The 27008-nt window shown below is 41.5% G+C and overlaps 2 protein-coding genes across 6 annotated transcripts in view; one reads left to right on the top strand and one right to left on the bottom strand.

Annotated features, from left to right (window-relative positions):
• The window catches only part of EFCAB7 (EF-hand calcium binding domain 7), an 18228-nt gene extending 10506 nt beyond the window's left edge, over positions 1-7722 (bottom strand). The window contains exons 1-7 of one of the 3 annotated variants that reach the window (XM_015636476.2): positions 7478-7722; positions 7163-7283; positions 5174-5343; positions 2340-2551; positions 1888-1974; positions 1279-1468; positions 452-579 (exon numbers count right to left, since the gene is read on the bottom strand). In XM_015636476.2, coding sequence (XP_015491962.1) covers positions 452-579; positions 1279-1468; positions 1888-1974; positions 2340-2551; positions 5174-5342 — 786 coding nt within the window. In that variant the 5' untranslated portion in view covers position 5343; positions 7163-7283; positions 7478-7722. The remainder of the gene's footprint in view (positions 1-451; positions 580-1278; positions 1469-1887; positions 1975-2339; positions 2552-5173; positions 5344-7162; positions 7284-7477) is intronic. The other 2 variants (XM_015636477.2, XM_015636478.2) reach the window with 2 other exon arrangements.
• ITGB3BP (integrin subunit beta 3 binding protein) lies at positions 7664-27008 on the top strand. 3 transcript variants are annotated; one of them, XM_015636481.2, is made up of 9 exons: positions 7664-7731; positions 11654-11696; positions 14375-14510; positions 16472-16544; positions 17273-17351; positions 18084-18177; positions 19285-19344; positions 25604-25735; positions 26136-27008. In XM_015636481.2, exons 1-8 carry the CDS (start codon positions 7727-7729, stop codon positions 25714-25716), a joined length of 603 nt encoding a protein of 200 aa, XP_015491967.1. In that variant the 5' UTR covers positions 7664-7726; the 3' UTR covers positions 25717-25735; positions 26136-27008. The 3 variants fall into 3 exon arrangements, with proteins under 3 accessions (XP_015491967.1, XP_033372436.1, XP_015491966.1); XM_033516545.1 differs by having other exon boundaries at positions 16475-16544; positions 25604-27008; XM_015636480.2 differs by having other exon boundaries at positions 25604-27008.

Below are 27008 nucleotides of genomic sequence, written 5' to 3'. Positions count from 1 at the left end.
CTATTTACCAAGCAATGCCCAAGAAACTGAATATGCTCATAGATCTGTTATTTATTTCCAATTACCTTTCATGCAAAGGTTTATGATACACAATCTTTCAGACTACTTAAGCATTTAAAGTTCTCACCAACCTAATAAATTATTCAATTTTGAATTTCTCAAGAAGTCATTAACTGTTTTCTCCAACAGTGGTTTCATTTATAAAAAACACATTTTGTTCTATTAAACCTTCACACCTGAAAAATTATTTCCAATAACTTGTTGTCAGCAAAACCAACAGTATATAAAAATGTTGATAATAATATGTACCAAGAAAGCTCTCAGTAGTTTATAGCTGCCCTTGACAAACTGTTAATAAAACATAAGACACCATTTTTCTCTGATTTTTAGCTTCTTTAAAATGCAGTAACACAGGTGCCTAGAGGAAAACACCATCATTTCAGTGTGATACCTTCATTGTGTCAGGCTCAATAATTAGCTTTGTGTTCCTGCTGCTGCTGGCACTCACAGTCACAGTGGTGGAGGTGGAAGCTTTGCCGCTTTGAGCTGATGAAGGTCTTGAAGGAGCTCTGCTGTCACCTATAAACAGAGATATTTAATTACAGTTACATTATTGCAACCCTCTCCTAGTGCTATTTATCATAATCCTTGCATTTAGAAGCACAAAGAAAACTGGATGACAAGAACTCCATCAGAGAACTTCCCTTCATCACTATTGTGTCATTTTTGCACCTCTTTGATTTGAAGCAACTTGGAACAGCACAAAGCACATCCCAAAATTTCATACTTGGTGGCTCTGCAGTCTGTTCCCTGTGGAGTTTTTCCAGTTAGGGAAGGTTTTGAAGTATCTCTGTAACTCAGGAAGGACATGAAACTGTCAACAATTTAATAATTGTGCTTGAAAAGCAGTCTCAATATTTGAAACAAACACACAGATTATTGAGAAATGTTTAGGGTTTCATCTCTGATCTAGGAAGGAAATAAATAATTTGCCTATATTGCAACATCTGAGCATTAATTTTCTCTCTTCCCTCTGGACTGTGTCACATGAAAATCAACAAAATCCACTCTTAGGAATCTGAGAGCTTCACAGCTACAGCCATTTGAACATATTTTAATGACACATTGATGTGATTGTCACAGTAGAAATCATATTCATCAATAAAATCTTCAATAATCTGAGAAAAATTGAAAAACTAAACAAAAACTCAACAGCTCGTTGAGCCAGAGCTTCATCTCCAACAGAAAGAAAACATAAAATATAAGAACTATAAATACCTTTGGCCAATTTGTGATCAGTTTTCCTGGAGACCCTCGGGGATGCTTTTGACACTGGCAGTGTGATCCCATGGGAGAAATGTTCAGTTTGATTCCCAAAGTGCTGCTGCCTCAGTCGAGGGTCAGTTTCCAGCCTGTCCCTTGCAGCTTTGCAGCACTGCTCACTGGTGGTCAGGTACAGCTCACAGAACTGGAGAGACAAAAAGAGTATTTCACTTATTTAATGTTACATTTCTCAAAAGGCCCTAAGGAGTAAAATGGAGGATTAGCAAGGAAAGCACAGCTCAGCAGATGGAATGTATTTCCTCTCCAAGCCAAATATAATTTTAATTTTCAATAATCAGAATAACCACTCAAGTACCACAGTAAAATGCAGCCATGATTCAACAAGGAGGTCCAAATATTGAACAAAAATTACTTGTGACTTTCAACTCTTCCTTTCTAGATACTGGAAGACTGATTTTTAACATAGGATTCTTACCAGTTTTCCTCCTGTGAAATCATATTTATGTACAAATCTCTGTGGGCTGTTTATTCAGACCCAAATTTAGAATCCTGGGCTAAGATCACTAAAGCTCATACAAGAACAAATATCACTCTTGGCCATACCTTGCTGTAGTCAAGTTTACCACTGCAGTTAAAATCAGCTTGTTTAGTAATGCTGGTTACTTCCTCCCAGGTCATTTTATCACCTCTCTGCAAGAAAAAAACAGCTCAGTTTGGGTTCCTAATCAAGAATCCTGCTTGCCTACAGCACAAGTTTTATGAACAAAGGATAAATCCTTAAATATTCTTTCAGAGAAGTTTATCTTGCAATAGATTTCAACAGATTTTGATTTGAATCATGAAAACAGAGGTTAAAATCATTAAAAATTATGTCTTTACAATGCTACTAAATATCGAAGAGATCAGTTGTTTCAGGTTATGAAATTTTGTGGTGTCTTCTGGAAACCCACCATGAAAATCTTCCATAAAATGGGGAATCCCAGCTCTCAGAACCATCTAATTTCCAAAACCTCTACTAATTCAAGATAGATAATTAAGTTTCTAGTAATACTTACTGTTGTAAGAATTTTAAAAAGTTCATCATGTAAAATATATCCAGACTTATCTGTGTCTATTTTTCCAAATGCTTCGAGTAGTTCATTTTTTGTAGCTGGCTTTTCTTTTTTTAAAATAGCACAAAAATCATCAAAATTCAGTGAAGTTGTTTGTGAAGTCCAGTATTTGTTAATAGTCTTCTGAGAAGGATTTCTTCCAGCTTGTTGAAGTGCTGAACAATAAAACATAATATTAAATACATACTCCAGCTGTTAGGAAAGGAGTTTTCTCCAAACATCCTTGAGTCACTTCCCATGTTCAGATTTTTTTAAAGCCAAATCACTCCAAGAGAAAAGTGGGTCTGAAGGACAGTTTTGGTTATGATCTTAATCAAAACATCCATGAACTCAAAGACAGTCTCAAGTGTAAAATTCAACTTTTATCCAGTATCTTAATAACAAGAGCATATTATTTTTAAGTCTGCACGTTATTAGATCCTACTTCTACTAAGACCAGCATCATCTTTTCCTCTTTTCATCATCTTTTCTTCTTTCCTTTGCCAAGAACTGAGATCTAGAGTTGAATTTACCTGAGACAATACTTTATGTCACACCTGTACATTTGAATATATCAATTCAAATTATACAACATGAATTTTAAAGGAAAAATTATACCACCAGACAGCCAATGCCACACATGCAATCAGTGTCATGGGTGTTACACCTGGCATTCTCCAAAATGAATTTGCTGGATCTATTTGTCTCTTCGAGGTCTTTACTGAAAAATCCTTTCAGTTTTCAGTGTGATAAAGGTATTATGTTAAGTGGAAATTATATTCACAGTCTATCTGAAATGAGAGGGATGCTTTTTATATCTTCCCAAATAATTTTTTAGGGAAGCACAGGAGATCCTCCATCTCTACCTGGGCTGGCATTTGATTTTAAGCCAGCTGAGCAGTGCCCAAGCCTGTGCTGGGAACTGCTGAGGAACATCTGTGAAATGAGGCAGTGGCATCGTGACAGTGCTCAGTGGGAGCTGTGTCACCAGCAAAGCAACAACCAACCAAGCCAGGCTCTTCTCCCGTTAATCCTTGCCTCAGTGCCAAGCACTAAATAAAGATTTGTGCCCTGCCACCTCTGCTGGAGGAGCCAGAACAGAGCAGAGCTCACATCTTTATGGGAGCCATGCCTGGGCACAGAGCAACGGTTTGGGAATCTCAATGTCAAGGGCAGCCAGGGAAGGAAGGGCAGTGACTCTGTGGGTTTGTTTCCATGGATAAGAGAGTTCTCTGGAATGTCAGTGCAGCACATTATTATATTTGACAGATATCCTTCAAATATACAATCCTTAATTTTATATCTCCAGGGAGATCAGCACTTGCCATTCCCTATGTGCCTCCCAATTTGTATTTGTGAAAGTTCAATCAGACTGTACCTTTTATTTATATTTCTTTATGGTCTGATTCTGCTAAATCACCCCAGTAATATTACAACAGACAGAAAATGAAGCTACTATTTGAGGATAAGCAAAACTCCTACAAATAAAATTTCACAGGGCCAATCTCTCAGTGAGCACTTTATTTTGGAATATCAACCAAACTTCATGAAGCAAGAGATGCTTAAACATTGGCACCACTCCTTTGAGAAATGTCAGCATTGACTTCAGATGAAATATGAGTCTTTGACTCTCAGTTCTTACAAAATATCTCTGAAAAGATTGAGAGTCTAAACAACTAACTGCCCTCTCTAAGTTGACCTTGAAAGCAAAATGCCCAAACACTTGCTGTGTAGCCAAGTGCCATATGGATAAAGCTGAAAGCCAAAGTATTTATTAGAGAGATGACATTTATTCACACTACCCCTCTATTAAAATCCAGATTATCCCAAACTATCATTAGGATGTCACAAGCTGTAGGAATATGCTTGTTAATGGGTGGAGTTTCACGTTCTGGTGTAAGGAAAGAAGCTACAATCAGTGCACTCAGCTTTTACAGTGGTGGTTTCCATGAAAAACCTTCTTAAAAAGAAGAAAAATGCTCTAAGAAAAAAGAAACTCCCAAACTGAGCACACAATCCTACAACTACAAGAAACTGCAAAGTTGGAATTGTATTTGCTTGAGAAATTTTATCTGGCATAGTGAAACCTCCTTCAAAACTGAGATTATTTATTACTCAGTCTTATCTTATTCTTTCCTTATTTTACCTGGTCACTAAGATTTACTATTAAGAAACCAACTTCCATTTTTCAGGTCAATTTTTCTTACTTCCCTTTGAAATTCCTGAAGTTTTCAAAACAAAGCCCCACAGCTTTCAATTTCTACCAACAGCCTTATTTAGTGCAGCTGAAACAGTCAGAGATATTTTTTTTCTGTTGTACTGCTGACACCACCACCACCACTTATATACAAATATAGTCTGGACAGAAAAATGAGAATTTTGTATTCCAGTCTATGAAAGTATAATTCAGGAGGAGTTAAGGAGTAAGAATTCTTATGGAACATCAGTAATGGTGGATTTTGTGCCAGGGCAATGGCCCTGAGCTGAACTGAGACCTTTCCTACTGGTGATTTAAAAATAAAACCTGTAATAAAATACTTACATTTAATTAATGTAAATTAATTAAATACATTTAAAATATAATAATAATAATAATAATAATAATAATAATAATAATAATAATAATAATAATAATAATAATAATAATAATAAAATGCCTCTGTCTGGCATTCCCACTTCCACCAGGCATCCAAAACTACTCTCAATTCCTTAAAGCAGTTACTGAGTTTATGCACAGGGATACTCCCACTGCAATCATCCCATGTAAGAGTTAGAAAGAAAAAAGATCCAATTATTACCTAAACTGAGCTGTTCTTTTGATTTAATATTTTCTAAGCTGCTTTTTAAGACAGTCAGATAAGCTGCTCTGCAGTTCATGTAAAAAATGGCTTCTTCTGCATGCTGGGACTTCTTCCCTTGGGAATTTTCTGAGTGTGTAGCTTTCTGATTCCCAGGAGTGCTGGCCATCCTGTGAGGGATGAAACTCCAGTTAGAATTTGTAACTGCCTCAATAATGCCTCTGCTTGTCCTCTGAAACACAGACTGGCCCTAATTATCCAAACATCCAGGTCATACCCTTTCTTTTCTCTAAATCTGGGATGGGAATAATTATCTACACTTGTAGGTAAGCACCATGAGATCCACAAGCAGAGTTTGAGCACATGTTATTCACAGTTTATCTTTCATTGGCAGTAAAAAGTTTAATTTCACTGTATTTTATATAGTTGCAGACATTTGATATTACAAGTATTATATAAACATTATGTAGTCTTGATATTTGAAAGCACAAAAACACATTTTTATGTTATCTGTGAAACAAGGCTTTGCCATCCATGTTTTCTCTTTTTACTCTTGTAACTCAACAAAACATATGGATAATAATAGAACTGGTCAAAACTGGAGCCTTTAATCTCAAAAAAATGCCAGGTTAAGCACAGAATTCTACTTCTTAGAGTTACCTAAATATAAATAATAGAAATAAATGTGCAATAAAACTTTAAAAATAAGCATGCATAAAACTTTGAGAAACTCAGGCCTTTTAAGTCCAAGGCCCATGCAATTATAAATGAATGGAAGAAAACAGAAACACATTTTTTTCCTCAATTATTAAAACGACTCAAAGCAGTAACTAATGCTGTTTGCTCAGCAGTGGTCAGCAAACTCTGACAGCAGCTTTCTGCTTCCATCAGAGGTGATTAAGGTTTTTAGAAGGCCATCACAGAGGGACACTAAATCCTGTTGTACTGTTGATTTAACAGCCTCTTGTATTATTTTGCCCAACGTTGACTTCAGGAAATATATTCCAGTACAATAAATGGAATATCTCAAGTTCAGCAACAAGACAACATCGTCCCAGGGTCCCCTTCAGGACTCATTGGGGTTTTACTCAAGAGGCCTCAATCTCTGGCACCTTGTTGAGTTATACGGGTCTTTCCCACTTGGGAAAGGCAGATAATAATTGCTTATCAAGGATGAAGTACCCAATTTGTAACACCCTGACACTTTAATATTACACAGGCAGCAGAAGGACCCCACAGGGACCCCCTGGCACAGCCTGGCTCCTGCAAACGGGTGTCACTATAATTAAGCACCAGTGTTACACACATGGAATGGGACTGGGGGGAAAGGCAAGAAGGAGAAGAAGAATAAATGTTAATTTTCCAGTAACCAGTTTAGAAAATGTCAACTCTTGTTTGTACTCCTTGGACTTCCCATTACTGTGATATTTCTTATGTGGGCCAGGAAGTGCTGCCAATCCATCGCTGGGAAATCCAGTGAGCAATGGCTTAGTGACAGCACTGCCAGCAGCCCCATGGCTTAGGCTGGGACATTTTCACTGGATAAATGACACTTTAGAAAAATAGACAGAGGGGAGCAATCCAGCCCAGGCTTCCAAACAGGGAGAGAGTAGGTTTAGAGACTGGGAAGAAATTCCTCCCCGGGAAGGTGTTCAGGCCCTGGCACAGGGTGCCCAGAGAAGCTGTGGCTGCCCCTGGATCCCTGGCAGTGTCTAAGGCCAGGTTGGACGGGGCTTGGAGCAGCCTGGGACAGTGGAAGGTGTCCCTGACCATGGGTGGAAATGGATGAGCTTTAAGGTCCCTTCCAATCCCAACCAGCGTCATGTTCTCAGCCCAGAACACTGTGGGCCATGTCCAGTCCTTCCTTGGACACTTCCAGGGATGGGGACTCCACTCCTCCCTAGGCAGCCCCTTCCAATGTCTAATCACCCCTTCTGTGAAGAAATTCCTCCTAATTCCCAAAGTCAGACCCTCCACGGCAACACTGACCTTCATGTCCGAGGTTCATCCACACAGAGCCCACATTGGCACAGGGAAGTTCTGCCCTGCTCCGGCCTCGTCCACCTGAAACGGGGAAACCTTTCCCGCATGGATCTCCTCATCTCCCTCCCTAGTGGGCACAGTGGGCCACCCACCGTAAAACGACAACAACAACAAAAACCACAATACAATCTCCTTCCCCCGGCCCTGAGGGGAATCCGCCCTCCCTCAGCCCTGCTCGGCGGTCCCTGAGGGACTCCTGAGGCGCGTTTGGCCGTCCCGAACCCGCCGCCAAAACATCACCGGCCCCGGGCCGGTTCCTACCGCGCACAGCGGGACCCGACGAACCCGCACCGACACCGGTCTCGATCTCAGTCTCAGTCCCGGCGGTCTCGATCTCGGTCTCAGTCCCGGTGGTCTTGGTCTCGGTGGTCTCGGTCTCGGCCCCGCAGCCCTGCCGGGCTCCTCAACCCCGCCCCGGCCCGGCCCGCCCTCGGCGCCGTTTCCAGCCGGCGGCGTTTGGCAGGAGCACGGCGGGAGCTCCGAAGAGGAGACGGCGGGAACAGCTCCGGGATGTCGTAGGTGTCTGGGGAGCGGGGCAGCGCTGCTCTCCCTCTCCCTCTCCTTTTTTCTCCCTCTTCCCTTCTTCTTCTCTTCTTCCTCCTCTTCCTTCCCCTATTCTCTTCTCTCTCTCCTCTCCCACCCCTCCCCTTACGGCAGCGGGTCGGTTCTCGCGGACTCCGCGGGGCGCTGTGAGGGGAGCGCTTCCCCCGGCGGGCTGCGGCTCCCGAGCGCGTTCCGTGAGGGGAAAAGTGCATTCAGAGTGGGCCCAGGGAGGGGAGGAGCGGCTGGCGAGGGGTGGGATTTGTTTCCAAATGAAGACAGAGGCCGGGAAATGTTCGCAGTGGTGGTTCCTGGGGCAGCGCTGCGGGCGGGGCTGGCTGGGCGGTGCTGCTGGGGGTGGTATCTGCTCCGTATTCTGCATTTCTCAGGGGTCGGCTCTGCTTGGAGGTGCCCAGCGACAGGGCGGGCAGCAATGACCGTAAACTAAAACACAACGAGTTCCGCCTCAACATCAAGAACAACTCCTGTGCACTGGGGGTGGCAGAGCTGTGGAGCAGCTGCCCGGGGAGGCCGTGGAGTCTCCCTCTCTCCCTCTCTGGAGACATTGCAAAGCCTGTGTCACCTGCTCCGGGTGACCCTGCCTTGGCGACGGGGCTTGGACTGGATGATCTCCAGAGATCCCTTCCAGTCCGTTGTTCTAATTCTATATCTCTCTACATACCATGGATAACACCCGTGGGGCTGTGTGGGAAAGGGGCAAGAAGGATGACAAGATGGTTCAACTTGGATGGAACCACAGCTGGTCATCCTGTCCAGCATTCCCAAGGAGGCTCGTCCCCTGCACATGGCACCAGGCTGGCATCCAGGCAGTTCTGGAATATCTCCAGTGAGGGAGACTCCACACTCTCTGGACAACCAGTTCCAGTGCTGAGTCACTGCACAGGAAAGAAGTTCTTCCTCATATCCAGGTGGAACCTCCTGGGCATCATTTTCTACCCACTGCATCTTGTCCCATTGCTGGGCACCACCAGGCAGAGCCCAGCTCCATCCTCTGACCCCTCCCTTGGCCAGCACTGAAGGGATTGGCAAAAAAAAGCAGGTTTTGATATGAATTTGTGAAAGTGTGGCTTCAACAGAGTTTGATGGCAAGGTTCACTCTATTGCTCACTACACAGATGGAGCATACACAGGAAAATGGGATTAGAATTTAGAATGATTTACACAGAGAGCAGGGGGATGCAAAAGGGTCACGGGGACAAGGATATGGATACAAAAGATACAGGTGCAAAAGAGTTTAGCAGCACTTAATCACTGACTGATTTAATATTTATAAAGTGATTCAACAGGATTTACTGCAATTACAGCAGTGACTAAATTATAGATTCACACACACTCAGATACAGAGATGTGGAAAGGAATTGCAGGCCTGTGGAGATCAGGGCATGACACCCTCCGTGCCCATTTTCCATCAGGCTGTATCTCTTCCTTTTGTCTCCAATGGGAATAAATCCTGCTCATTTTTCTCCTATATTTTGCAATGTATCAAACAGTAAGTAATGAATCAAGTCATGTAAGTCTGCTGCTGCTCTTGTGTATCTCTGCTCATCGTGGGCTTCTGGAGATCAGTAAAGGAAGTTCTTTAACCTGGTAAATATTAGGCACAAAATAATGCCTGCAGGTTGTACAACTGGCTGTAAACGTGTGCTATCATCATGGTTAAGAAATTTATTAAGCCTTGTCAGGCTGATTCAGGGCTAGGAAACTCAGGTGAAATACTCTTACCACATGTGCCTCATCTTTCTGTCTCCTTTTCTTGTTCCACTCTGACATTTGGTTTAACACCACAGTCAAAGTGAGCCATATAAAAAAAAATAAACCAAATTAAAAGTGGTGCTCTCTGTGTTGTTTCCTAAAATACTTTTCTTTACAACATAGTGTTTTTTCACCACGTTCTTCTTTTGGAAGTTCTGAGAGACGACAGTTTGGCCAACAGGGTTTTCATGTGAGGTGTCAGGATAAATTTGGTTTCAGGGGTCCAAGCCAGGGTCTGTGTGTAGACTTAGAGCATAAATTTTCAATAATTCTGATTTAACTTTTCACATTATGGCACTGAAAAGATGATCAGTAAAAACAAGCCCTCAAGCAAGCCAGGCTGTTGGGTACCACTAGGCAAGGCTGGCCTCCTAAAGCTGAAGTTCTGTCTTTCAGTACAATATTCCAGCTTCTTCCAATGTTGAAGAGCTTGGAATGAGGAATATCTCTTCTCCCATAGTTCAGGGTGCTTGCAGAGAGGAATTTGGGCTGTGTGCTGCTCTGTTGCTGTACACAACATTTGACAGACTTCAAAGAACGTGGCTTTGATCAGTGCACAACTTTCCCCCTAAGAATCTTCTCAGTGTTTATAATTTAGCAGGATTTTCATGTGGTTTCTCATTTATTTCATCCTACAGCTGTGATCCTGATCCTGCTTTCATTTGGCTTTCAGCTCCTTTTGACATCTGTCATAAAAACTTCCATCAGAACATGCCTTAGTGTAACATGCAAATGCATTGGCCCCCAGAGCATCCTTGCAGTGTGGATGCATTAATAAATGGAATATTTCTCTGCTGCCATGAGCTGGAAGCTGTAATGGAGTCCGGATTCCTTGAGCTATATGGGATTCTCTTTAAAAAAGAAATACATTGTAAAGAATTCCATCAAACTGTTACAGCTTGAGCTGCCCTTTGGCCAGAATTTCAGAGGCTTTTTTAATTTAAATGTTACCTGTTTACTTGGCTTTTTTAGATAGGATATTTCTTTTCCCCTTCTTGTAATAGAGATAGCTGTAAAACAGTTTTCATATAAGACCCTTGACTGAGTTACATATCAAAGATGTGTATCCATTCTATTTTCCCAATCCTTTAATTTACAGTTTTGGAATAGCAATATAAATTTGAAAAGGATATGTTTGGAATGAGGTCATCTAAATTCCTTACAAGGCAAAACATTCATTTTCCAAGATGAAAACTGAACTAAGTTCTTGAAATATGATGTATATTCCAAACCTTGTTTAATTCAATGTAATATATATGTTTCTTGGGAACTGTTCTTACAAAGATTTTTTTTTTCCTCATTGTTTTACATCATGCTTTAAACTATTGTTAAGATTTAGGAACGTGCTTAAAAAGTTTCGGTTGTCTCTGGGAAAAATAGTCTTAATTTATGTTGACCTTTCTTTCCTTGGAGCATTTTGCCTGCATTCAATAAAATTTTGATGACTGCTCTTTAGCAGACAGCTGTACCATATAAAGTATTATAAATATTCAGCTTTCTTCTTCCAGTGTTGCCATTAACAGCTGGGCATCCAGTTCAGAGGAGCAGATTTTGCAGAGAGAGCTTGGCATGTTCCTGAATCAGGAGAGGGAAGAAGGGAAGCAAACAGTTTCTTATGGTTTGGGGACCTGTAAAGACATAGAGCATCTGTTCCCCAGTTAAGTCATAGTCTGGTAGCACTGAATCATGTTAAGAGCTAAAATGATGGGGAAAACTACTTTTTTCACCTTGCCTGTACCTGTGTCTTAAATGTCTTAAACATTATTTCGACTAATGGCAAAATAATTCCAAGCCTTGCTCAGAAGGTATGTAAAATGGAAATGCTTTGAGGGGGGTTTTGTTGTTTATAGTCTTGGAGAAAAGATAAATACTCAGCACGATTTTACTTCAGTGCCTTGATTTTATCTCTGGTATAAAATGGAGAATCAGATTTCCTTAGGCAAACACTTTATCCTTCTAAACAAGCAACATTCTTGGTTCAGGGAATGGATTTGCTTTGGATGACATCAGTAAATATGAAAGCAGAAAAGGAAACTATCTTTAACATTATCAATTATTGACCTTACTAACAGAAATCTTTGTGTTTACATGACCATAAAACCTGTCCCTATTTTTCTCTTGCAGGGTTAAGAGAGCATTAAATTTGGACATGGTTAGAAAAGATGATGTAAGTATTTTTTTGGTGTCTGGAGCCATCTGGGCTGTATAAATATATATGTATATATATCTGTGTGCAAAAATAAATGTGGGTATAAACAGTGTATTTCATTTTAGCTGCCTTTATGTTGTTACAGATTGGATGTTGTCTGGGCAAATCTTAAAGCACAAAATTACTGCTGCAAATATTAGTATAAAATTGATTGTATTTCATTTGTCACAGAACTGCCTGGCGTTAAGTAATGTACATCTGCATGAATCACTTGAAAAATGTGCATATTGTTATTGCCATCACTATTTACCCAAGAGCTGAATGAGTTAAGATCCTTGGTGAAATCATTTATTAGAAATTAGCTCCATTATCCTGGGAAGCAAACGTTCTGCCATGTAATTGTACATGTGACAATATGGAATTATGATAATGCTGTAATCTGCATATTAGAAACTGCAAAATTGAAATGAAAACATTAAAGGCATGTTCATGTCAGGGCTGTAATTACCTCCCTCAGCTAATCTGGCATAATGAAACAATAAACTCCTAACGCTGCCATCAATTTCACCGCAGTTATCACAATAAAAATAAAATTGTACTGGTGCTGTTGTTTGTTGTAAATGCAGCTCCAGCATCCTCCCAGCCACCAGCATGTCGTGACATATGTCAGTTTATTCTCTCCCACAGTGGCTGTTGCTGCAGCCAGCAGTGCACAGGAGCTGGGGAGGATGGCAGGGTGGAAAGGAAGGAAGATTTTGGAAAAGTACAGAGAGAAAGAGCTGGTCAGCAAAACGAGCTCCCAATAAATCTCCAAGCCTGGGTCGTTTGGAAGAGGTTTCTGTATATGCAGCACATATTTGGAGGCCTCACTGGTATTGAGCAAGGTAGAAATTGGCCATTTAAAAAATTTCTAGATACTTATTTTTTGAAAACTTCAACAGAGGTGGCAAAACACCACAGTGGCATTAAAGTAAAATCATTAGCAGTTTAATTAGCAGCTTAGTGTACCATTACCCAACTTGTTCTGCTCAGAATGCAGCTGTGACTGTAATTTTGCATCTGTTTCTTGGGCTGAAGTAACATTTTTGTAGACAAGTGGTCCAGCTGAAATTCCAGGGAATGCTTTTCCTGCCCTAAAGCCATCCCTTCCCACGAGATAAAAAGAGTTTCTCAATGCTTACCTGCAGTTACAAGCAGCAAAAAGCTGAAGAAAAGCCCATCTGAATATAGAAACTTCTAGTGGAGGTTCAGTGATGTGGCTTTGCACTGATTTTTAGTTCATACAATGTCTCTAATAAGTGCATGAAAAAGATTTAAATTAAATAACTTTATAGAAGGAAAGAAGGAACAGAAAGTAGTAAACTCATAGTTTGGGTGAAATATATGTTTAATCTTTGCTGTTTAATCCTTCCCTGTTTTTAGCAAGAGTTCCTCATTCCATGGATCAAAATATTCATGAGCTAAGCAGATCAGCAATGAGTATTTTTAGCTTTTTGGAATCTTAGTGTGGTATTGTTTAAAAAATTGGGTAACTGGAGTAAAATTCTTCTTCCTGGAAGAGAAAATCTTACTGACAAATAAAAACTGTCCTTGTAAATGCTGCAGGAATTTTGTTTAACATAACCTTATCTGTATCCAGAAATGGGTGAGGTGAGTGCTGTTCAAGCAGGAAAAATAGTTTGAAATGTTTGGAGATTCTCCCTGTTGAAAAGAAGATTTGATGACATTAACCCCTAAATTTGCATTGATACTACAATTAATATTTCATTTCAAGATGATTGGAAACATTTCTTTAACCTGCTTGAATGTGGCAAGACAGAGTGAGGGTTTCCATCAGGCCTAATTTAAGAGCGTAAATGAGAGGTGTGAAATTATTTAAGGTATTTGAGACTAAAACAAGGTAGAGGCAAGTGGGCAGCAAATTAAATCTTTAAAATCTGCTGTAAATCCCGCTGCTATGACCAGCAGTAGCACTTGTGGGTTGTAAAGTAAAAGTTTGGGTGTTTTTTTTATTATTTCTGTACATGAAATGTGCAGAAAATCCCAGTTTCTCATCCTTGCAATTCAGCATCCATGCTACAGCATGTCCCAGATAATCCCAGTTCATATTCCAGCATTGCAGAATTCTTCTGAAAACTCTGCACAAATTCTTCAACACCATTAAATAATTCTTCTTACATCATTAGACATATTGAAACCCTGAACCACAGACAAAATTTTGGACTTAAGAGACTCACTTTGGATTTTTTCAATTAACACTTGTTAAAAAAAAATATTAGAAATAACTTTCTGTACAATTAAAATCTAAAAATATTTGTGTCTTAAATTCTCATTACTGGAAGAAAAATAAAAACTCAGTTTGACTGCTCTGAAAAAAACCCAGCCATTGAGGTGATCGTGCCAGAATACCTAAATCCCTGGAAAACACATACTTTTTCTTTATGGAAACTGGGGGACAAAGTGTTTGAAAGGATTTTTTTTCTCTTTTAGAGTCTAATTTTATTGAGGAGAGGGAGTGACAGAGAAGCTTGATGAGCACAAAGTCACCCCACCACAGCATTTAACATGGGCTTTCCATAATGGGAATACATAAAGCCAGGAATTACTTAGGAATATCTTAGGTAGTAAAAGTTCAGAGAGGTTTTGTCAATATTCATTATTCATCTGGATGATTTTTGTATTTTTCTCTGTTTCAGGCACCTGATGCAACCCCCCAGAAGGCCAAAAGGAACAATCTGGGCTCCTTCTCCCCCACCACAGGCACTCGCCAGATCAGCCCCTTCTCCTCTCCCACCAGCCACGGGGCAGAAAATCCCAGGAGTGACCCAGAGGGTGAGCTGAGCATTCCATCTTTCCATTTTCCTGGTTTTTGGCTGGATTTAGGGACTTCTCTCCCATCTGCTATGTTTGATTTCTTTATCCCCTTGAAGAATCTCTTCTGAAAAAGCCAATGTTGGGTCTTAAAGCTTGAATTTTTTTCAGTGTAAAGCTTGGGGGTGGTTCTAAAACAACCGAGAGAATTTTTAATTAACAACGCTGTCAGCAGCTCTCAGAAAATACACCTTTGTAAGATTATAATTGTATTATTTCCAGTTCACTTTAGGATAAATGTTCACTTAATTACACAGTCACAGTTTTTGACTCTGACTACTCAAGAAGCAGATTTTCAGTAGACTGAGCTGCTTTTATGACTGTATTAAAAATATTATGGTTGTGGCCTCTTTAAGTGTTAAGGAACCCCGTTCCTTAAATTAAAATTAAATCAAAAATTAATCTTATAAATAAGATCTTATAATAAATCTTAAATTAAATCAAGCATTTCATTCTTTAAGTGTTAAGATCACCTACTATAACTTTTTTATTTTAAAAAGAATAATACAGAGGGACCTTTTGTCATCTTTCCCTGTAGAGCTTTTATTTTCTTGCAGTACAACTCCTAGAAAAAATATAATAATAATAATAATAATAATAATAATAATAATAATAATAATAATAATAATAAATGCATCACTTTCCTTGCTAGCAAATTCCTTGTTCAATGATTTTAGTTATTAAGAAAAAATCCCCTGTCTGATTTTGAATTTGGCTACAAAATGGTGGTGTGTAATATTTAAATTCCAGGTTGTCCATTTAAATTTCTGCTCCTAAAAATCCACAGTACTGGTCTAAAAGTATGACCTCTTTGATAATTGATGACTGATTTAAGTCCAAGTTCTATTGACTACTTAGATTTAAAATGAAATCTTTGAGGGTCTTGACTTTTAGCTACTGTATCATAAAGCTTAAACTTTTATAGCACTTTGTCATTCTGAAGTGTTTCTAAATGTTTTACAAAATATTAAAATTAAAAGTTAATTTATCCTTGAGTGCTGAGACTTGTATGTAATAATTTAGATCTAACAAGAAGAAATCAAAGTGTTTAATGCTGAGTGTGGTCTCTTTTTTTTTTAGTCTGATGGCAGGAAGGAGATTTATTACACTGAAATGTGGAAAGCTCCTCATTCCACAGGGTCTGTCTGAGATCTGTACATTTGTTAAGCCCATGGTAAATTCCAAATCTTTCACTTAAAGGTGAATTTACAAAATCCCCACGTTTTGTGATGTCTTCAACTTCAGGCACAATTAAATCATTCCTGATAGTCAGATGTGACTTTTTTATTGCTGGAATAAGTATTGATAGACAAGCTAAAATTTTAATCTGGTTTTGTTCTGACCTGATTCCTGTGAGAATTGGAGAAATCATGTAAATTCAGAGTGTCTTTTGTGGTCAGAGGTCACATTTATCCTGCCCCATCCATCATATGCCAGACTGGAATATTATATTGTCATTAGAGCATATCTGGGGCCTTTGGAAGCAATTCCCAGTATCTTTGTGGTTGTTTAGAAAGTGGACTTGGAGCCAAGCAGTTTTTATAAAGGGAAATGGGAATTTCATAGCTCAATCATCCCAGCATTTTCAGGATAATGCTCGATGTTAATCTGCAGTTAATAGGATAAAAAACTCCTGAAAGAGCACAGTAAATATCTGCCAGGATGATTCCAACTTCCAGATATTAATGCTGTAATCCCAAGGTTTCCAGAAACTGAGGAGAGGTCAAATTCCCAAAGTGTAAATTAGAATTCAGTGTGGTCTGTTCCAAATCTTGCTTTCTGAGTGAGCATTGGGGTTTTTCCTCTTCCCAAAAAATCGTTCAGCACTCAAGGTTCACACTAACACCTTCTTCAGCTACTTCAAATACTCAACATCTGATTTTTATCTTTATTGTGTTTCTTCTTCCTTGTGACCCTCCGAGGAGATGGGAATGAGCAGAAAGATTCCAAGAGTGGATTATCCAGGAGAGGGCAGCCTCAAACAAAGCACGATGAGTAAGTGGATTCAATTTGAAGTTTCTTATGGCTGCAGGGCTGTGATTGCACCTCTTTTTCACCAGCAGACAATAATTGTGATGTTTATTCACCTAAATACTATGTTTGAAGTTGTAGCTCTTCCTTTTCATTATTGCACTTGAACTCACAGTTTGTTTCCTGGGGTTTTTGCCTGGATGTTTTCCCACATCATTAGGCTGAAATTCCTTCAGTGTAGGATGGAGTCTTCCAAGTGATGGAGCTGGACAGAATAGTTTGGGTAACATTTAAACAGCAGAAAATAAAATATTAACATTATACAGATGTAAAAGTGTAAATTGATTAATTGGGGTTTTTTTTTGTGATTCAGTGAATCCCTTGGTCAACACATCCAGCCTCATTCCTCAGTGACAGGAACCTGGAATTACAGAACAATTGGAGTAATTAGAGGCCTCATTGACATGGAAATGTTTGCATTCAATAATTCAGAATGTTTTTAAAAGGCTTGCAGGAGACCAGCAGTGACATTCAAATAAAAACATGTCTAAACCAACACCTACACTTAATATTCATGTGAACTTCCATATGCTTAATTTTACAGATGAAAATCCATTGGTCAGGACACTGATTTAAATCCTCACAGCTGAACTGGATCCATCCCCATTCCAATGAGAAAAAACATTGCAAACATGGATTTTTCAGTGAGTGGGGATGTGGATAATTGGAATTGTTTTACCTTTTTTACACAGGTTCCTGCGACTGCAGTCCCAAGTGAGAAATTCCTTGCCCAGAATCCTGAAACTAAGAGCAAATCTGACAAGCCTGAAGGTCTGGTTTATACTGATTTGTCTTTTAAGCTACTTCTAATATAGGATTTGAAAGCAAAATTAGGATTTTATATGCAACATTTGAGTTTGAAGGGGTAGGGAAACAAATAAAAGATTTGAAACCAGACAAGCTGGACTTGGAAATCCAGAAAATGCAAAAAAACCCTCAAAATTTATTGTATTTTTTTAAACTAGAAGAGTTGCTTTTTCATGTCCTCCGTTTTTAATTTGTACACAAATAAAACCAATATGAAGTAGTTTTCAATTATTATTTGTAACTCGAAATATGAATTAACTGCATAGATTTTTATGTCTTTGAAGATTAAACATCCTTTTGTGTTGAAGTGATTGTACCATTTAATTTGCCACTAAAGTATCATTATTTAATAGTCCAATACATGTTAAAATGCAAATCACCGCTCTCTTTTATTCCCATTTTGTTTCCTGACTAAATTTAGCACAAGGTTCATTGCTGTACATCAATAGCTGAGAAATAATTCAGTGTACTCAGAGGACTGTGCTGATTTATTTCATGTGGACAAGGTTTTATTTTAAAAAAAAACCAAAACAACGAACAGTGATACTAATTGAAAATGTTTTAATTGCAATGTTTATTTAGAAAAGGAAGAATTTCAAATTTATGAATGATTTCCAAATTGATTTTGGTATGTTGTAGACATGGTGTAGATAGTGGGAATGGGATTTAACAATGACTTTAATTGTTATTTTCCAGGCTTTGGAGGGCAGTAGAGAGCTGGAAAATATCCTCGGAGTCTCACAGTCGTCCTGTGTCCTGAGTGCTGAACTGCAGAAAACCCAAGCGCTGGGTGAGGAGAGGCTTCAGTACATTCATTTATCCCTTTGGAACATTTACCAGGGATCACTCCCTCCAGTACTCCCCAGGACTCAGGAAAAATGCACCTCAAGTGTCCCTGTGCATCCAGCCAGGGAGGGACATAAAAGCCAGGCACACTGGGGAGGGAAAACCTGGAAAAGCAACACCTTTTCTCATGGAAATGGTCAGTAAATAGTTAGATACTTAGTGGGTAGTTAGGTGAGGATTAGGATAAACGTTTGCACTTGGATTGCTTGGCCTTTCTTCTCCCCTTCCGAGGAAGTTGGTTTGTTTGTTTGTTTGTTTGCCTGGCTGCAGGATTAGGCTGAATATAAATTTCCAGGCTTTAAAAATCGCTATTCATGTGTCTTGAAACGATGGACGTTCCAGATGCTTGTTGTGTTGGGATAAGGGCACTTCACAGCTGCCACATCTGGAATACTTTTCCAGAGGAACCCAGAAAGCAAACCTGGAGTGCCTGGACTGCTGCTTTTTGCAGTTGGGAGCAGGTGGACAGTAAAGCCACAGGTACCAGGGAAATTTTCTTCCCAAACAGTGGAATCGATGCATCACATGCTGGTATTTAAATTACCATTTCTTCCCTGACCTGTATTCCAAACCTCATTCCATTTTCCTTCTTCATGGACATGCACTGCTCTGTTCCCACTGTAATGGCAGATCCTTCCTGAGACAGGATGGAGTTACCTGGGAACAGTCTGGGTTTCCATCGGGGTGGGACAGACACACAGACAGACAGCCCAAAGGACAGCTCAGACCTCTTGCTCCCACTCCTGGGTCCACTCTTCCCTTCAGCTCCTTGGGAAAGCAACATCTTTCCCCCATTCCTGAATTAGAAACCACCTCAGCACCAGAAGAAAGAAAAATGGCAACAAAATGTGGGATGAAGCTTGGAAACACAACTTGTCAGAATTCACTGAATTTTGACATTTTTTGGTAATTTTTTTTGAGCACAGTTACATAGGCAAGAGGGTTTTTTCTTCCTTGAAATGCTTTGAAAGTGAAGGAGGCAGCAGAGGTATTATTTTCTTTGAAAGCTCTGGGGCAACATTTGTTGATTTTGGATTTATTTCCTCACTAGTGAGTCAAGCAGAAAAACTGCAGCTGTTGAAAGCAAACCATGGAAAAGTCCCTGCCCGAGGTAAGAAACTCTTCATGACTCCTGTATAACAAATGTTTTGATTCCTTTTGCTTGATTTCTTTTCAGTTCTTTTCACTTGAAATAAGTTGGGTAACCTTTAGGATATGGAAACAGTGATAATCAAATGTGTTTCTTCTGAATAGTCTGCAAATGTAAATTGAATATTTGATGCTATTTTCATTGTATTGGATATTTCCCCATACAAGGAGAAGGAATCATTCATGGACCCTTGCACTTGTGGCATGGTCCAGAAGACTTTCCATACTTTTTGTATATCCCAATTATCCTTGTTCTTCCTCATCCTCCTCCCTCCCACTGTATTTTCAGTATCAGTCTTGCAGCAAAACCTTTTCCACTCTGTATTTTTGGGGGATATTTCACCCATTCCAGAGGGCTTTGAAATCCCAGCTCTGAGGTTTCTTCATAACCAGTGCTGTGAAAATATTTGGAGCTGGTGGTGTTTCATCCCCAGCTGCTTTGGTGCCTTGGCAGGAAGGAAGGGGACACACAGAGGACAGTTTAATTCCCTCACACTCAGTAAAATCAACAACCATCCTCCAGGGGTATTCTGATATTTCTGTTATCTTCACACTTCCAATCTGAGAGCAGAACAAACCCAAAATCAGGAGCAGTGGTGGCATCTCTGCTGTGGGGAATTCTCTTAAAGGACAGAAAATTGATCAAGCTTAGATTTGCTGGGCCGCAGCAGATGAGCCGCAAATGGAAAGGAGTGACAGCACTTTGGAAGGAATTGGGCTGATTTGTGCAGTGTGCAGGTGGTGATTTACAGCTCCCTGTGTCCTCCTGCCGCAGCTCCTGCCTGCCTGGGCTGGCACTGGCAAACAGCCGCTGCTTCCTTTGTGCTCTGCTCCTTCCTGCTCACCACACACGCACTGAGAGCTCCATCCCTGCTCCAGGAAGCAGCCCCCAGCACCAAACACACAGCCAGGCTGCTTAGATCAGAGATATTTTGTGAAGGTAGGGTGGAAAAGACAATTCCAAGTTGAACCTCAGCGATTTTGATTAAGTTCCAATGTCAGTTTTGCTTTCACAAAGAATAAATTCAATTTTGCAGTCTTGAAAATGTGGTAGCAGGAGAGGCAGAGAACTTTGTGATCAAAGAGAAGCATCTGGAGATGTTTTCCTTTGCCTTTTAGTTTCAGATGTGGGTTTTTCATAATTATTTTTAATTAGTTATGGCAAGGCTTAAAACTTATGACTGTTCTGTGGCTTGGTCCAGATGGAATGTCACATTATCATCACATGGTGAGGCATGAAATTTATTTACTTTACATAAAAAACCTCCTCTTAAAACAACTTCATACAAAACATTCCTGGCTCAATGGGCAGCGTTGTGCAGAGCTCAGTTTATCATTTTGGGTGACCAGCATGGAAAAAGAGCATCATTGTTTGCCCATGACTTGAATTTACAGTAAACAAAATATTTTTGAATAGAAAGTAAGCAAATTGTAAAACAACTGCCAAGAGAGGAATCAAGTCAGTGGCTGGGAGTCCAAAATGTGCTGAGAAGGGATGTGTAGGTTGGGATGTGCATGCTTTAAAGGAAAATTTCACAGGTTTGGAGATTCCAGGAGTGAAGGTTCTAAAAGGGGAAGCTGCTCCAGCTGAACACTTTGCTTCCCCAAAACACTGACACAAACCATGGCTGCTGCCCATGGGAGTGTTCCAGAGATCAAATACTTGCAGTGGTGTGGAAAACTCTTTTCAGGCTGTGATGAAATAAAAAACACTCCCTTTTCTGTGGGGATGTTCATCCTGCCGAGCCCAGGGGCAAATCTGATCCTCTTGGAGTTCTGAACATTCCCAGCTTTCATGGTGGGGTGAACACAAGTGGCTGAGGTTTGTGCTCTGAGACAGTAGTGGTGGCTTTCCAAGAGACTGGATCAGGGTTAACTGCATGGATTTTATTCCATGCCACTTGACATCACTGATGAAAGCAAAGCTGGAGAAATCAGGGACCAAAGCTGAGTTTCTACCTGCCAGTCCAGTTTTGAAAACTGCATTCATGGTAAAATATAAATCCCATTTCACAACCACTGCAAAATAGAAACACCTTCTTAATAATCAGAGCTTCTCCTCAAACCAAGTAAAAAGGAAAAAATACAGAATTCCACCATTTATCCCACTTCGTGTCAGTTTGAGTTCAGAATTTGGGTGTCCTAAGACTAAACCACTTGGCTGTGGTGGTTGCTGGGTGTTTATTTTTCACATCATTCTCAAATAAGTGTGAAGTCGGCCTTTAGATGTACTTGGGTGTCTGCCCCACCTTTCCTTCCTCCTCCTTAGAGATCTTCTGAGGAAAAGGGGAATACAGCAGTGGATTTTTCCAACTGTAAAACCCTAACCTAAAAAACTAATTTATTTTCCTCAGCCCAACTTTGTATTTATTTACAGGGAAGAAATGCCATTATCCCTTTGCTGGGAAAAGTGAGTCTGGGAACTGGCTGGGTAAAAATTCTAGCACTGGAGGGATCTGGCCTTGTTCCTTGTGGAAGAATATCCCTGTTTGTGCTCCTGAGGGTTTCCTACCATCACACCTGGGCCAGGGCTGATCTCAGCTCCTCACTGAGTGGGGATTGCCCAGTTTGTGTCCTGGGATGAAAAGCTGTTGTTGCTCAGGCTAAATCTGAACTCGGGTCTCCTCATTCTGTTGCTTTGAGGTTGTGGCTGTGTGAGTCCCTCCCAGTGGAGGGGAGGGAACAGATCCCACTCAGCCCAGTGTCCCCAGCCTGCTTTTCCCAGCACAGGTGAGGAATCCCAGGAGCTGGGGGAGCCTCCCACTGCTCCTTCCCAGCAGGATTTGGGGCTCTTGGGTTGTACCCACACCTGAATTTTACAAACAGCCTCAGACTGGAGGAGTCAGGGGTCTGGGTGCAGCAGCACAAGGAGTTCTGGGATGGAAGGAAGGAGAAGGGGCAGCTCCAAGGCTCTGCAGTGATGGAACACCCTGGGCTATGCAGATGAAATATTAAGCCATTAACTGCAGTGGCAGATCCAGAAATGCACATGAGACATATGACTGGAGGCCCCAGACAAGTACACAGAGAACTGTCAACCTGCATTTTAGATTTAGGTGCCAGCCCCATTTATTCACAGATTTCACCCTTGTTTTTACACTCTATTTTCCTATGTGCCTTTTTAGAGATGCAACAGCTATGAATTTTTAATTCTGGTGGATCTAGTTTAGAGTATTAAGCTTAATGAAAAATTCAAAAGAATTGTAGTTCTTCCAACATGTAGCAACTCCTACATGAGAATAAATACTGCTTTCTCCCATGAATATAATTATTTTAAATAAAAAAGAAAAGAAACATTAGTTTGGACTCACTTAGTAGCAATTATATGTTTAAGAGGTGTAAATAACTTGCTATCCAGACATTACAAATATCCAGGTGCTCTGTATGTGCTGATGACAACAAAATTGAAAAGAAAGACTGTAATAATTCTGACTGGTTTTCTCTGCAGAAGATATTGATTATTTGTGTGTGGTGAGAGATTTGGAAAATTCAATTAAAGGAGTTGTGCAAAGGTTTCATAAATTTCCCCAGTACAGCGTGTACACAGACATTGCTGCGTATTAAATCAATGCAGCACTTCACAATATATTTTCTTTGAAACATAAAAATAAATAACATTTAAACAGTTCTGCTTACTACAGAAACAAATTTTATTTTCTGTGAAGCATTTAGTCATGTGCTATCACTGACTCATACACATTTGCCAGCTGTAACAAATTTTATAGACGTTTTCTCCAGAGACATAGCTCATATACTATGAATTTTTAAATGAGCAAATGGTGAAGAAGGGATGTCAGCAATATAAAAATTGATCAGTTAAAAGATAAAAGCATAAGTAAAGAGATTTGTATGGTAGTCTTAATAGGTTTTATTAAATAAAAATACTATAAAAAGACAGTAATGAATAGACTGAAGGTTTTAACTGTGGTTGAGGTGGAGAAAAATTATTCTGGCACATTTAGTAGAAGATTGGTTTTATATCACCTGACAGGTGAACATTTTTTTTCTCTCTGTTTTTTAGGTCTGTAAATGTTTTAGAGCAGTCAAAGTTGGGCGAGGATGATTGGGGGTACTTGGAGGGGAAAGGAAACTTGGGAAGATTGAGCCCTTGTAGTGCCTGTGTGGGCCAGGGCTGGGACAGGCTCTGCCAACCCTCTGGAGCAGCTTTGGGGGGCTCCAGCCACTGCTGGCCCTGGGAGCCCTAAAATTGGAGCTGAGGAGAGGAACAGGCTGGGGCTGCCCAGCCACCCCTTCTGCCACAGCTCAGGGACCTTCTGGTCCCCTCCCCTGAGCCCTTTTCCAGCTGCTCTGTTCACTGCCATCCTCACCCAGGAGTTCCCTGAATGTTCTCTTTGGTTTGATGGAGCTGAACTTACTTGGGAGCTCTGCAGGGAAAAATCCTGAGAGAGAGAGAAGGGTTGTAGGGGCTTTTGTGAACATCTCACTCAGAGGTGGATGGGATCTTGGGCAGGAATTGTTCCCTGGCAGGGTGGGCAGGCCCTGGAATAGAATTCCCAGAGCAGCTGGGACTGCCCCTGGATCCCTGGCAGTGCCCAAGGCCAGGCTGGAGCACCCTGGGATAGTGAGAGGGGTCCCTGGGGTGGGACTGGGTGGGCTTTAAGGTTCCTCCCAACCCAAACCTTTCCATGATTCTTTGCTTGGAAAACAAAGCTGAGTCTGGTATTTTTTGTGAAGCTGGGCAGCTTCTGCTTTGTAGGAGAGCTCAGAGTGCTGGGCAGAGCTCAGCACAGTGGTCTTGGCATGTCTGGGTTCTTTACTCACCATCTACTCCCATGCTGCAGTCCCTGGTTAAAGGGAAATCAGTCCTTTCCTTTATGGAATTGCATTCAGCACAAATAAACCAGCTTGTAATTGAACCTTTTTCCTGTTACTTGCCATACAAGATTGGACAGTTTCCTGTTGTGAGCAATTGTGGGTGTTTTTGTTGATAATTTGTGTAAACAAATGTTTATTAGGATTAAAGCTAGAAAGTGGTACCTGAGGCAAGCTGGATTGGATTCCTTTTTGTGGAGTAACCTTGTGAGTCCTGGTTTAGGACTGGGCTTGGTCTGGCTCAGCTCCAGGTGATGCTGCCCAGCCCAGGGCAGGTGTTGGTGTGGAGTCACTCCCTGCAGTGTGAGATCCCCATGGAACCACTGAGTGCTGTGTGGGGAGAGCTGGGGAGGCCCTGTCCCAGCAGCCCCGTGTCTGTGGGGCTTGGAGCCCTCCCCAGCTGGGTTTGTGTGCAGCTGAGAGGCTCCAGCTGCTGGAAATCCCCCTTTGTATGTTCAATATCATTCTGAATTCTCCCTTCAGCCCCTCGGGGTGCTGGAGCGGAGCTGCTCATGTGCTGCAGGACATTTGGCAGCCCTGGCACTCGCATGCACCTGCTCCCAGACCCTTCCCCACACGTTCTCATTCCCTGAGTTCCTTTCTGCCCTTGCACACTTTTCCTTTGCTTCTCCCAGCCACCTGCTCACCCTCCCCCAGCCCTGCCCGGCTCGGGCTCAGGTGTGGGAGATCCAGGGATCGCTGTGAGTGATCCAGGGATGGCTATGGGTGATCCAGGGATGGCTATGGGTGATCCAGGGGTGGCTATGGGTGATCCAGGGATGGCTCTGAGTGATCCAGGGATGGCTATGGGTGATCCAGGGGTGGCTATGGGTGATCCAGGGATGGCTCTGAGTGATCCAGGGGTGGCTCTGAGTGATCCAGAGATAGTTGTGAGTGGTCCAGGGTGACTGTGGGTGATCCAGGGATGGCTGTGAGTGATCCAGGGATGGCTGTGGGTGATCCAGGGATGGCTGTGGGTGATCCAGGGATGGCTGTGGGTGATCCAGGGATGGCTGTGGGTGATCCAGGGTGATGGTGAATGATCCAGGGATGGCTATGGGTGATCCAGGGGTGGCTTTTCCTCTGCAGCAATCCCTGGTTGGGCCCTGCTGGCACAATCCTTGGAGATTCATATTTATTGTTTTATTATTAATAGCAAAAAGCAGCACCAGTTTCTGGTACTGGTAGCACAGTAAGTTCTGCTTTGGCATCACTGCCAGTGATGTAACACAGGTGCAGCCACTCACCAGGACAAGAGGTGCTGGGTTCTTTAACCACCACAGCAGCTTATTTAACTCGTGTTTGAGGCAGGGTTTGCACAAATTCTGTCATCACACCACTGTTGTTTATCATATAAACATGGATTTCTGTGTTTTCCTCATTCCCAGGCCACATGCAGGCTGGTGGGAGTGCTGCATTCCTGACCTCACTCCTGGAGAGAAGGAAGGAGCCCCTGGGCCTGCTCCCAGCCTTGCCCAGCACCGAGGCACGGCCAGAGTGACCAGAGCATGGTGCTTCTTGTAAGCCACTCTGGGATGTCCTGCAGCCTGCAAGGGCCTGAGGGCACTCAGTTGTTTCTGTGCCCATGGGATTTGTTCCTGGTTTGGTGGTGACAAAGAAACTCTAGAAACTGCTCCCCTACCAAAACATCCTGTGCTGTTTCTCATCTTGTTGCTGCTTTGGTTACTTGTCCTTGTTGCAGCATTTCTCCTCACCAGTTTGTTCCTCCTTTGGTTACTTGTCCTTGTTCCTTAAAACATCCCAAAATGTTCCTGCAGCCCTGGGCAGAGGGGCTGCTGCCCTGCCTTAGGCTCTGTGTGTTTTACTGGACATCACACCCATAACTCCAAGCAGATCCCATGAACGATGATGCTGCTGTCTAATTGCTATTTATTTTAGTCATTCCTCATCTCCCCACAGGCATTATGTGAAAAATGCATTCCATATCAACCCAAACTTCTCCATCTGCTGGACTGGACTTAAAAGGAGCGAAGAACTGAGTGTAAACCAATCTCCCCAGCAAATCCCAGCTGGGGAGCGCTCGCTGTGCCGGGCAGGTGCACGTCCAGATAACATTTCTGGCATCTATTTCAACTTAACAATGTGCACAACCAGATAATCTCAATGTAAATAATCCACCCTGGGTGCTGCACAGCCCTGTGCCAGTGGGGCTGGTGCTGTGTGGAAATAAACTGGGGCTTCTGGAGGGAGCTCTGCAGTGCCAGGAATTAATTATTCCGACCCTGGATGTGTTTTGGTTGTTTGCAAACGCTTTCCCTGGTGGTGCTGCCACAGTTGGGAACAGATTTGTCATCCACATGAGGGCTCCTCTAAAGTCAACCCCAGCCCCAGGATGAAAAGGCTTCAGCCTCCAACCCAGCATTAACACACAGGGCTCTGGTAACATTTGCTTTTAGGTCAACATTGGAGTTTAGTTTTGGCATTTAATGCTGTAGGAGCAGACTTGTTTTATATAAACCAACTCTTTTTATAAAACAGCTGCTTTTCTTTTTCCTTCTCCTCAGCCTCACCCTTCCAGCCAAGTGAATTCCCTCAAATCGTTGTAATTAGGCTGAAAAACTGCAGTAAAATGATTTGTTCTTATCAAAGTCCAGCACAAACACAAACACTTGAATGCCCTTTCTACCACTGCAAAGTCCCATCCTCAAATAAACTGATTTTTACAACTAAAATTCTGAGCAGCAGCATGATGAATGTGTTCAGGGTGTGGCTGAACACACACATGCTCAAGCTTTGGGAGTTTTCAATTAATAAAAATGGTTTTGCACTTCA

The sequence above is a fragment of the Parus major genome, chromosome 8, assembly GCF_001522545.3.
Source record: "Parus major isolate Abel chromosome 8, Parus_major1.1, whole genome shotgun sequence".
In the NCBI taxonomy this organism is placed as follows: domain Eukaryota; kingdom Metazoa; phylum Chordata; class Aves; order Passeriformes; family Paridae; genus Parus; species Parus major.
Note: the sequence above shows the minus strand (reverse complement) of the source record. Positions and strands in the feature narration are given on the sequence as shown.